The 12677-nt window shown below is 38.1% G+C and overlaps 1 protein-coding gene across 1 annotated transcript in view; it reads left to right on the top strand.

Annotated features, from left to right (window-relative positions):
• Positions 1–2483: 2483 nt before the first annotated feature.
• Positions 2484–12677, top strand: part of PPFIA1 (protein tyrosine phosphatase, receptor type, f polypeptide (PTPRF), interacting protein (liprin), alpha 1) — a gene marked incomplete at its 3' end in the record, with an annotated part of 15365 nt that continues 5171 nt past the window's right edge. Inside the window, exons 1-15 of the mRNA XM_009876819.1 lie at positions 2484–2624; positions 3386–3550; positions 4402–4476; positions 4965–5066; positions 5316–5537; positions 5787–5933; positions 6878–7012; positions 7507–7581; positions 8009–8092; positions 8667–8798; positions 9001–9063; positions 10261–10340; positions 10593–10716; positions 11327–11550; positions 11919–12153. Of these exons, the coding sequence (XP_009875121.1) occupies positions 2484–2624; positions 3386–3550; positions 4402–4476; positions 4965–5066; positions 5316–5537; positions 5787–5933; positions 6878–7012; positions 7507–7581; positions 8009–8092; positions 8667–8798; positions 9001–9063; positions 10261–10340; positions 10593–10716; positions 11327–11550; positions 11919–12153 (2004 nt within the window). The remainder of the gene's footprint in view (positions 2625–3385; positions 3551–4401; positions 4477–4964; positions 5067–5315; positions 5538–5786; positions 5934–6877; positions 7013–7506; positions 7582–8008; positions 8093–8666; positions 8799–9000; positions 9064–10260; positions 10341–10592; positions 10717–11326; positions 11551–11918; positions 12154–12677) is intronic.

Below are 12677 nucleotides of genomic sequence, written 5' to 3'. Positions count from 1 at the left end.
TGATGCGGTTGATTCATAAAGTTCCTTTCTTTGGTAGTTATTTCAGTTCAGTGTAGAGCATGGGTGGATGTCAGTACGTTGAAAGGAACAGGGGATATTTATCTGCTGTCTGGAGGCCTTAAGTAACCTGGTCTAGTCGAGAGGCGTCTCTGCCTGTGGCAGCGAGGTTGGATTAGATGCTCTCTAAGGTCCCGTCCAACCTAGGCCATTCTATGATTCTATGATATTCAGCATTTCAACCAATCTTCCAAGTGCTCTAAAGAGCTTGTTCCGAGTCCCATTCTAGTCAGTCCTCAGAGCTGGGTATTTATTATTTTGCTGGCAAGCAGAAGCAGAGCAGAACTTTGTTCTGATGTTCGCAAACTTCTTTTTAATTACAGAAATGTAATATAGCTTTGCAGATAAGTAGAAAAGTTTCTCAGGATTTTCTTTTTTAATTCTTTCTGTACATTCATCTAATGCCAAGGAAGAAATGATGAGGCAACTCAAGCTTTTTTGAGGTGATAAAGTTGTGTGTAGTTTCTCTCCTTCTGTGTGCTGTTGAAGCCAAGCATTAAAACCAGAAAGGACACGTCTTTTGGCAGTGTCAACTGAAACTAAGGACATGCAAATGTTCTTTATTAGGCAGTTTTATGGGACTCAAAGCAACTATATTTTGTCAAAACAAACAGTAATGGAGGTATTATGCAATGCCAGAAATGCGTGCCAGTCTGTTTATGCAGCAGCAATATAAATTCCTGTGTGCAGTGTTCTTTTTGGGTCATCTGACCGTGTGATGCTTCGTGTCATAATTCTATTTGTGCTACAATTTATATTTGCGCAGAAGTGCGCAGTGGAGTAGAACTGTGTGTACTGTCATCATCTGAGTGAACAGACTTCCTTACAAATACAGCTGCTTTTCAGAAGATGAAGCTCATACAAGTCTTAGATAAGAAAAATGTATATTAATCTATAGAGGGATTTTTAAGCTGAGAAAGGATGATGAAACAGGGTCTGGTAGCGTTTACTGCTTTCTCTGTCTCAGATCTTGAACAGGATGGAGACTGGAAAAACATAGAATGCTCCATGTCAGTCCGATGTCCTTTGGAAAACGGTTTAATATCAATGCTTGTAATTTTTTATATTGGCATTTTTGAGAGTGTTTTAAATTATTTTGGGAAGAGCAAAAACACCCCCAAGAAAGTAAGTTCCTATCAAGCTCTTTTGTGAATGCTTTGAGTCTAATTAGTTCTTCCAGCAGTTGCAGTGCTACTTAATTATCAAATACGTAGAGAAGCGGAGAAGGTCTGGGCAGAATTGCGACTTTGGAACCGCATTCTGGCTGACCTGAGCTTGTGTGGGCTCAGAAGGGATGGTGCCCTCCATGCCCTGGGAGCATTGGAAGCTCCCACAGGTGGGATGTTGAAGGTGCAGGAAGACTTTGGGCACGAGTTCTGCAGGGAAAGCTCGTAGTAGAGTGAATTTTTCCATCAACGTCCATGAAACTTGAAGTAGGCTTTTTTTTCCTATCTTGGTTTACCTTGCGCTCGGGAACTTTTTGTAGTTTGTTTTATTTGTTTAAAACTTCCAGTAGTTGTATTTGCAGACCAAGTTGTTTTAATAAGTGTATTGCCAGGGATTTTTACTGGAAAACAATAGGCCAGGTAGTTTTTTTAGGGATGCAAATGAAATATTGCAGTGAAATATTTATGTGAGCATAATTAAATATGTTAAAATTTAATTTTTTTTTTTTTTGCAATTGAAAAAGGAAAATAAATTAAAGGGTTTTTTGGTGTCACTAAGTGGTTACCTGGAGAGATGATACTCCATCTTTTATCCATTGAGCAGATTTTTCTTAGGAAGAGGGGTTATGGAGGTGGGCTCTGCTCCTGTGATGGTGGTATTACTGTCTTGTTCATAGCAACTTTTAAAAGCCCGGTACCTTAGTAATTCTGAAGGAGTTCACTGTAGGCATATGTTGCACAACAGTATTTTTTGTCTTTTCAGTCACATGTATGTTTTAGAATAAGTGTTACCGAATTAATTGTGGAATTCGCAGAGCGTGTTTTGACTGTCTGCTTGTTTTAGCTGCGTGTTAGAATTGGCAGATGTGCGAGTATAGTTGGTTGATGTGTCCTTTTGTTTTTAAGCATGTGTTTTCTGTCACTTCGAATTTTATTGCGAAACAGCTTTGTCTCAAGCTTTTACTTGGTATGGAGCTACCGTCTATTAAACAGAATATTCTGCAGAGTTTGGAAAACTTGGAAAACAGAGTTTGGAAAAAGCAATGCAATGCATTTCCACAGTGTTATGTTCTTTTTAGCTGACCATTCGTCTTGTTCCTCAAAAGTACTAGTTAAACATCTCTTTATCTGTAGAGTTGACAGTGTAACGGTTTTAAGTGTTTGAACTTAAGCCTGCTTAGCGTGTTGGCTTTAGACATCTGAAATTACTACTTTAAGAAATCAAGTCAAGTGTTCAAAGGAATCTACTCGCACTCCATCATGATATTTGTGCTTATATTTCTGTCTGCTTTGTTTCAGGAATTTGCAGCGCTTACGAAAGAGCTAAATGTATGCAGGGAGCAGCTGCTTGAAAGGGAAGAAGAAATTGCTGAACTGAAAGCAGAAAGGAATAATACAAGGGTTAGTTCCTTGTCTTCCTTCAAGATCAGTGTTGTTAAACCACCCAATTATGTGCAGAAAACCCACAGAATTGTGTTGAAAAGCTAAAAGTATATTTTTTTTTAACCTGATCTTTGCACGTGAATCCTTCTGGAAGTGTGAAGTGTGTTGATTAAGAAGGTCTGGATCATTATGCGCAGCTCCAAGTAGTCCTGCGCAGAATCAGGAAAAGCTTGTCAGGCTGCACCGCTGTCTGTCGCTTGACTTTCTTGTTAAAGTTTTGTAATCGTGCAACACCTGAGATCAGAGGAATAGTGGACAAGCTGTAGTGATCTGTTCCAGCAGCCTCCGTCGCCGCTGGCAGAGCAGTTGCTCTCCAGTTCAGAGCATTCCCTGTGCGTATCCTTCTGACAAGCACGCCAATTCCTCACCTTAGTGGTGGAGCTGAAAAGACTTGATTAAATAGAAACCTCATTTAAAAACTAGACTGAAAGAGGTGGGAGATTCATTAACGCTCCTAACTTAGAACATGGGTGAAATGTTACGCTTGATGTTATGCCTTGAGTAACCTGGTCTAGCCGAGAGATATCCCTGCCCATGGCAGGAGGGTTGGATTAGATGGTCTCTAAGGTCCCTTCCAAGATAGGCCATTCTGTGATTCTATGAAATATTCTTTGGCTCTCAGTTCTGAAGGTTAGAATGCAAAACTTGATGTTTTAGGAGGCAGAGTTTTCTGCAGCTATGCAGAACAGGAATAAACATGGTTCCTTTTTTTGTTTTAGCTATTACTGGAACATTTGGAGTGTCTCGTCTCCAGGCACGAGCGATCTCTCAGAATGACCGTTGTAAAGAGACAAGCACAGTCTCCAGCAGGAGTTTCTAGTGAAGTAGAAGTTCTCAAAGCACTAAAATCTTTATTTGAACACCATAAAGCCCTTGATGAAAAGGTAATGATATCTGATAGCTAACATTGTCTCCTCCTGTTCCCTCACTGAAGTGGTAAAGTCTCTGAAATTTCACAGTACTGAGGTAGTGCCTTTGCAACAACCACATCAATAACTGCTCTCCTAAATTAATAAGTTGCGTTAAGGCAGAGTTCTGTGTTTATTCTGGTGCTTCGTTATCTATCCTGATGTAAACGAAACATGGTTCAGGGCAGTATATGAACTTTATGCGTACATTCCCTTACCTGTATAATATCAATTTTGATGAGTTAATACAAGAAATGGACTAAAGAGAACAGGAGGAGAAGAACCTGCTTACTCTGTGATATAAGACTGAGTTAAAAGAACGTTTAGTTCTGCCTGATGTTGGCAGCAGGATATGCAAGTGGTAAAGTGTATTGTGAGTTTTGCTGCCAGCTCGTAGATGCCTGCCTTTCAAGACCCTTGTATGTCAGGTCTGGCAAATTATTTCCAGTAGACTTCCATCTTCCTTTTTGTTACTAAGCAAGAGCATATGCACTCTGTGCCTTACAAAAAGTTAGGCAAATTCTGGGGTAGGTTTAGCTCTTCCCTAAATATACAGGTCACGTTGAGATATGATTTGCTTATGACAAAAAAGAAGCTACGTTTTAAGATGTGTATTTTTTTCATCTAGAAGGTTCTTTTGTAGCATAAGTTGTAATGAGTACTGCCTGAAGAATGAGCAGATCTCTAAGTGTCATTTATTATCGCCTGAAAGGGCATGGCAGTGTGGCAATAAGTGAAACTTATTTCTGTTTAATATGAATGATTTCTGGATGAAACTGATTTGTTTAATATGAATGATATGAAGTTATTTGAAATCATTCTTTCAGGTAAGGGAGAGGTTACGAGTAGCACTTGAAAGATGTAGCTTATTGGAAGAAGAACTAGGTACTACACATAAGGAGGTAAGTTTCTTTTTAAAAACATCTTCCTGTATGCATTGTGGGTGTATCAGTCAATATTTGTACGTAGTCATTTAGATAAGGTTCACTTGCTCTTCTTGGTTTTGATTTTTTGGTGAATGCAATAACTAATTTTTAACTTAGTCATTTTGAAATAGTAGGAAAGAAAAAAACGAAACCAAAAAACAAAGCCTCACCAGAAAAGCCCCCAAACCCCAGCCCCTCTGCCTATCCTCCCCAGCCCCCCAAACCCAACAAAAAAACCACCAGCAAATGAACAAAAAGAGTTCTTGTGTCTTTGAAATAAGATTTTTTTGGATTGCTGTGGCATAAATCTTTTGAGTGCACATGCCATGTTTTATTAATGCATACCTTGCAGTAGAATCGGTAATTGTTGTTTTGCTCCTTTGCTTTTGCAGCTGCTCCTTATATTATTAGCGAGAGGGGAATTGACTTGAAACATATGTATATAAACTTCTCTTTTCTTTTAGTTAATGATTCTGAAAGAGCAAAATAATCAGAAGAAAACACTTCCAGATGGGATGCTGGATATAAATCATGAACAAGAAAACACACCAACCACAAATGGGAAGGTACAACTATTTTAGCTGATGTCTAACTTTTAATTATTAACTAAAATACTTTCTTTTTAAACTACAGTAAAGGATTTTGAGTGCTGATTTACTTTAAAAAGTGTCAGTTACTAGAATTTCAATTTTTGTAGTGTGTCTAATGAAAAAATTATCTTGCGGGAGGGATGTTTACATTTAAGTAAGTTTGTTTTTCAGATTTCTGTTTCATGTTCATATACTTTTATTTTATTTCTTTCCACCGTTTAATAGCGATCCTCTGATGGTTCTTTATGCCACGATGAAAACCTGACTAAAGTGATTGAACTCCAAGACATCATAGATAAGCAAAACAAAGAGCAGACACAAATGAAAGAGCGTCTTACTGCTTTGTCTAGCAGAGTAACAGAGCTGGAAGAAGATCTTGACACAGCTAGAAAAGACTTAATAAAATCTGAAGAAATGAATACAAAGTTACAGAGAGATGTAAGAGAGGTGAGGAATAAACGTACAAGTTGCAAATGCAACTGCTTTTTAAAATTTTAGTGTTATAGGTGCTCGGTTATGGTCATTGAACTTGTAAGTGATACTATTCTTCCTACTTTTTTCCGGAGAGAACTAGCAGTGTATCTAATTTTTATTTTTTGAATTCTTATTATTTTTGGGTTTTGGGTTTTCCCCCCGCAGTTTGATCACTAAATACTTATCTCTTATATTCTCAATTCTCTCTTGGGTCTTGCATAGACTATGGCCCAAAAGGAAGACATGGAAGAGAGAATCACAACTCTTGAGAAACGCTACCTCGCTGCACAACGTGAAGCTACATCTGTGCATGACCTCAATGATAAACTTGAAAATGAAATTGCCACTAAAGACTCCATGCATCGACAGGTTGGAATTTGAAATAAGATAAAGTACATTGTGCTTGGCATAAAACTAATGGAAATAATTAATGTTTGTCCTGTGCTAAAGCACTTTGCTTTCAGGAAGATAAATGCCATCTGTAATGCGCTATCGTTAGCGACTGGGTTTCCGTAATTGCAGAAGTGCATTGCACAGCTTTCCCCTGGAAATGAGGATGAGTGGCTTACTGGGGAGGGGAAATGGTTTTCAGCATTTTAGTGCGCTTGATCGTGGTGCAGCAGGGCTGTTGTCCCTGTTATTTGTGAGTTTGTGTGTCAAGAGTTTTTAGTTTCACATGTGAGAATTTTTCATTCTAAGCTGAACCAGTTGTATAATTTGTGTTGTACTGGTTTTTGTAGCCTATAACAGAAGTAAATGTGGCCTTACTGCGGGAGGACATTTGACTTGTTTGACATGAAGTAGTTCAACTTTATAAACCAGAAATGGTTGTTTAGCCAATCACTTTCTAACTAGAGACAGGCAACTCTGTATCAACAAGAGAAGTTCCTTTTAGTATAATGCTTAAAAGAAGTTACACACATTTTATGTGAAAATAATTTCAGTGATGTGTATAGTGTTATTTAAAAGATGAAGGATTTTTTTCCTTGATGTAACTCAAAGCCTTAACACAGCCTTGAATTAGAAAATTCGTTTCTTCTATGCTGCTTCCCATGCAGTAACTCTCTTAATTTGGTGATATAATTACTTTCAGAATACACAAAATTGTCTGCAAAAGAAAGTTGGTAGGGCAAAAAAAAACCTCTCAGGTAATGAAGGGCAGGATGCCACATCTTTGGATATGAAACCAGTTTTGGACAGCTTATTCTCTGTAGGGTCTAGTAAAGGCATTAATCTGTAGCCTTAACTTCCTCTTCAGCGAAAATTTATTACTCTCTTAACACTAATCATTTGCTGATCGTAATCCTGTGTAGAGTGAAGATAAGAACAGGCAACTGCAGGAACGACTGGAACTAGCTGAGCAGAAGCTGCAGCAGACTTTGAGAAAAGCTGAAACTTTGCCGGAGGTGGAAGCGGAGCTGGCACAGAGAGTTGCAGCGCTTTCAAAGGTGGGTCGGATGGACAGGGTCTTCAAGGCTTTATTCTCTGGTGATGTCCTGCTACAAGAACTTGTTCAAGTTGGTTTGTTTCGTTAAATTGTGTTTCTGTTTCTCCTCTCAACTAGTTCAGAAAATGTTTCTCCTTGTTTGAGTCTTTTTCTGTTCATCTCTCTGAGCATGCTCTAATGTACTCTTAAATTTCTGCTCTTTGGAGCTTAAGCAAGTTGTATTTAATTCAGTGATAGGTATAAGTCTTCTAAACCAAGAACTTTTTCTGAACCTGATTTTCTTCCACTGTTACCCAAGTGAGAAATATGTGGAGGGAGAGAAATAATGGCACTCAGTAATACTAAGAATTTTAAAGGCTGCAGATGGAATAACGAAGTCTAAAGATTTATATGTAGTAACTATAAATAAACCTTTTCTAGTGTGTGTCTTTTCTTTTTAAGTCGTAGTTTCTTTTCTTTCCCTGTTGTCTTTCCTGCCCCTAACTGGCTCTGTAGTCTGACCTTTTGTCTCCTGGGAGCTCTGCTGCTAAAGATGCTAAAGTATTGGAACTTACCACCAAGCTTAGGAAGGTAGAATTTGTATATGAGTTCTTATTTCTGCTTGCTGCTTTCTGCTTTGTCATGATCACTAACAGAGGATCGTTTTGTCTAGGCTAGTGAGGAAAAGCTGAAAATGCTTTTATTTTTTAATCATTATTTTTTACTTTTTGGGTATATGAATGAACTTCTGCTGTTACAAGCTTGTTTGCAAATAGTAGTTGATTCATGGTACTTATGGTTGAGAGACTTCATCGTTTTGTTACTTACCACATGACCTCTATGAGTTCTTTTAGTACATAAGGGCATCTGTTCTGCGTTGTGCTTTACCATAAGTGGCAGTTGCTTGAAGCATGTTAAGAGGTATTATTGTGCTTCAATGTTTCTATACTTTTGAAGCCTTTTCAAAACAAAACAAATAAATCCCACGCAAATTCTAATTTTGTTTTCAAATTGACAGGCTGAAGAGAGACATGGCAATATAGAGGAACGACTGAGACAGATGGAAGCACAGCTAGAAGAGAAGAATCAAGAACTGCAAAGGGTACCAGTGCATATTTTTGGCAAAGATACAAAGCTGAAAGAAAGAATCTGATCCCCTTCATGGCTGCCTTCTGTTCAGCAAAACTGATTTATTTCTCATCTCTACAATAAAACCAGAGTTGAGGCTGACTGATTTGAGATGCTGTACGATCGCTAACCTTAAATCTCAAGAAAAAGCTCCAACTTTCTAATGAAAGTTTGAAAATATGTTTGGAAATACCTAATTGCTAGACATTCTGATGAGAAGACAGACAGAAAACTTGCTGAATTAAATTACTGTGGAAAAATATGGTTCCTAAGTTACGAATAATAGAACTGATTCTAAAGTTTACTTTATCTTGAAGTATAAGCTTAGTTTTTCAAGCTTCTGATCTTGGAACAGTTATTAATGTCTTTAGTGTCCCTTATACTCCCTTACAGGGTTACAGGGGAACGTGCAGTATTCTTTGGTCCTTTGGAAAAATATTTCTGTCAAAGTAAATGCATTTGGATTAAAATTTACAGTTTTTACAACCTGGAAATTATTATGGACATTGTAAATTTGAAGTTATTTCAATAGCCTTTATGTATCTTAGGCTAGACAGAGAGAGAAGATGAATGAAGAGCATAATAAACGTTTGTCAGAAACGGTTGATAAGCTTCTGTCGGAATCTAATGAAAGGCTCCAGCTTCATCTCAAGGAAAGGATGGCTGCCTTGGAAGATAAGGTACAGGTCACATTCCAGCACATGTAGATTAATTGGATGTTCAGCCTTCTGTAGGGATTTCTGTACTTGTCAATGTGCCTGTAAATTCAGTAATAAACAGTAAATCCTTAGTAATAAGTAGATTCTGTTAAGGCTGTTTTCTAGTGTGGATTTTGAAAGTATGTTCTTGAAGTAACATAATCCGTGATACGTTCTGTTTTAGAATTCACTTCTTCGAGAAATTGAAAATGCAAAAAAACAAGTAGAGGAACTTCAGCATGAAAAGGTATAACGCACATTTCTGAAATAGTGTGTTGGCAAATAATTGCTGTGTTGCTGCGTAGGAGGACCAGATTTGAATTCCCCTGTAAAAGTTAACGTTGCATGGGCTGTTTAAAAGTAGGGAGATGTTGCTACTCATTTGGTGGTATTCAGTGCCTCAGTTTTATGAATATATAGGAAATTCATAGCTTTTTATTCAAAGACGTAACATGCTTTTGAATATGTAAAGTAGCTGGATAGATTGACAATTTGCCAAGGGTTGAAGGTTGCATAAAATTTTTATACTGTTGTACGCATACCTTGGACAGTGAAAAGAAGAGAAACGCTTCTAATGTTGGGTATTTTCCCGTAAATTTTTTCTTGTTTTTCTTAAAAGCTTTTAAGAATTAGGGAGCAGGGAGAGAAACATTTCTTAGGCTTGGCCATTCCTTTGCAATAGCAGCTGTCTGGTGTTTTGCTTGTCCTTTGACTCACAAGTTTCATTCTTGACTAATAGTGGTAGGGCCTTTTTATTTCATTGCATCCTTGAGCAGTGGCAATTGATTTTGTGGTTCTGAATTTGTTTGTTCTGAAATAATACTTAATAATTATTAAATCTCATCTCCCCAAATCATTCTAGCAAGTAGCCAGGCCAAACTGCAGAGGCTCTGCTCCTATAATAAAATGAAGAAAGCGTTCAGGGTGTTTTGCAGAATGTGCTTTGAATTTTTGTGTGTGGAGGTCAGCAGTTTTCACAGAAGGCCCAGATGGTCATCATCAGCCACGTTTTATGAGTCTTCTGCTGTTCTCTCATTCATCACATTTCTCCGTTGCTAGATGTTGAGTTTCTAGAGAATGTAAAAGTATCCAAGTGAAGCGAATGCCTTTAGAACCTTTTTGTGCACAGAGCTAGAAAATTCTTAATTATAGTAAAGTTCGTATGTGAATTTTATTTAGTATCTGCTTTTAAAATACGTATATTCATTACCTGGAGCCAGTGTAAAAAGGCAGCAGAATTATTCTTGGATGCCTTTTTGTGATGGTGCCATGTTCCGTGTGGCAAAAGTCCTTTTTATATTTTACATCATTGAAGGGTGTATTTAAAGTCTTACTTCTGCACTTGCTGTAAATGGGATCAAAAAGCTAAATGTTTATAAATCAGTATTTAACGCTGATTTGTTGGTTTTTTTAAAAGCATATAGTTATCTCTTTATTATTACAGGATCAACTTGTATTAAATGTTGAAACATTAAGGGCTGAAAATGACCAAGTGAGACTCAGAGCCACATCACTTCATCACAGGTACCAGCATTTAATTATAGCTTATTTTTTTTCCTAATTTTTTTAAAGCCACTTTGCTAAACGTAATTTTGTCTGATGACTGAAAATCCTTTAGTCATAGTGATGATTTCATTGAGCATATAAAGCAGTTTCTATACTGCTTAAAAAATCTGTCACTGGTGAGACAAGAGGAAATATTTGGATGAGTTCTTTGGGGTTTTCCCCCTTTTTGCCTCTACCCTCCTATGAATAAAATGTTTCTTTGTGTTGTAGCCGACCGGATTTCAGATACCCTTCGTCTGTGGCCGACAGTCACACAGATTCCTATGGCACCTCAGCAGTTTTAAGGCGTCCCCAGAAAGGGCGTTTGGCAGCTCTGAGAGATGAACCGTCAAAGGTAAGAGAACTCTGGCAACTAAATAGATTTAGATGAGACTCATCTATTGCAAGGAATTTTTACAGTAGGAGCATGTAGGAGTAAACTGCTAGATTTCATACATCCCATTTTACTGGCGAATGCATGGCTACTAGTCTTCTTAATTTTTGCAATTATTTGTTAAAAATTAAGATCCTGAAGGCCAATTGGGAGTATGATAGGCCTGTAAAATAAAATGTTAACAGTCCTGCTTTTGTATCTATGTACTAATCTAACATGTTACTGTTCTGCAAGCAATTTCAAGTCACTTTCTGGACACACAGTTTCTCATTACATAAAGCTGGTTCCAAAATTCTCGTTGGATTTGATAGCAAAATTCTACTGTCATTTATAGTGTATATAACCAAGTTGTGTGATGTTTTAATTTATGCATTTTTAAATTAGACTTAACTGTAAGATGCAAAGTTTCCTACATTATAGCTTTTTTTTATATTCCTCTAAACATTGCTCTCATGATGAGTGCATTCAGCACGTAAGTGGACTTTAGAAATTATTTTAAACCTCTTGAAAAATGGTGGAAGTGTCATGTTCTTCCCATTTGAGTTTTTTTTTTTTTAATTAATTCTCTTAGGTTCAAACTCTGAACGAGCAGGACTGGGAGCGAGCCCAGCAAGCGAGTGTTCTGGCGAACGTGGCACAAGCGTTTGAAAGCGATGTCGATGTGTCTGATGTCGAGGACGACAGGGAGACTATATTCAGTTCAGTTGATCTGCTGTCCCCAAGTGGTCAGGCTGATGCTCAGACTTTGGCCATGATGCTTCAAGAGCAGTTGGATGCAATCAACAAAGAGATTAGGTACAGTCCGACTGCTGTTTTGATGAAGATGAGTTTCTGTGATGCTAGAAATTCCTTTTTGGGTGGTTAGTCAGAAAAAGGTGGTTGCACAGTCACTTTCGCGGGGGGGATGTTCACAAAAGTAATTAGTTTGATTGTGCCTAAGTGCTCTTTGTCCTATTTGTGGCAGGGATTGTGTACTACTAGTTGGACAGAAACCTCTGCACGGTGGTAGTAGCAGTGGTGTTGACAGGAGTCTGGTTTTTTTTAGTTGGATGAGAAGATTTTTCAGTGGGGCTGTTTTGTCTGAGAAGTGCTGCTTCTGTCTCATGCCTGACTCAGCCATTCTGTTTCTATGATCCTGGAAAAATTTTTTTCCTTTCTTTTAGACTTATACAAGAAGAAAAGGAAAACACAGAGCAGCGTGCGGAGGAGATTGAAAGCAGAGTTGGTAGTGGAAGTTTGGATGCCCATGGCCGATTCCGGTCCATGAGCTCCCTTCCTCCTCCCTATGCAAGTGGTTCACTTGCTGGGTCGTCCCCGCCTGGCAGTGGCCGCTCCACCCCACGGCGGATTCCACATAGTCCAGCTCGGGAGGTGGACAGACTGGGGATCATGACACTGGTGAGTATCCATTAACTTGCTTTGTTTTGGAAGCGTGCTCCTTTTCTCTAGGAAATGGGTGATTTGATTTTCCCCTTCCTCTCCTTCTTACTCGGCTGTATTTTTCCTTTCTCTAGGTTTTTCTACTGCTTCCTTTCAACTTCTATAAAAAGTGTAAGATACAGTCATAATGATTAGGAAAAACGTTCAGAACTCAAGTCTATTATTTGGTCAACATCTCATGCCTAAGTATTCCTTCTGTTGTTATGGTCTTTCTTCTGACTCCTCTTCCTAGAAGAAATAAGGTTTTCTTTTCAACCCTGGTACAGAACCTACTTTGTCCCTCTGCTTTAAACTTTATTTTTAGCAGTCCACTATTCCACTAAATATTCACCTAAAAGTGATTTGCATATGTTACATTCATCTTGAAGGTGGTGAGGTGTCACAGCTGTTTAATATTAAAGAGTGCTCACGTCTTGTTTTGGGCTTTTAGGAGTGGTAGGTAAGAGAAGTATCTGTTAGACTGAGTAGCTGGTAAAACCTTG

The sequence above is a fragment of the Apaloderma vittatum genome, unplaced genomic scaffold, assembly GCF_000703405.1.
Source record: "Apaloderma vittatum isolate BGI_N311 unplaced genomic scaffold, ASM70340v1 scaffold18049, whole genome shotgun sequence".
Classification (NCBI taxonomy): Eukaryota; Metazoa; Chordata; class Aves; order Trogoniformes; family Trogonidae; genus Apaloderma; species Apaloderma vittatum.
Note: the sequence above shows the minus strand (reverse complement) of the source record. Positions and strands in the feature narration are given on the sequence as shown.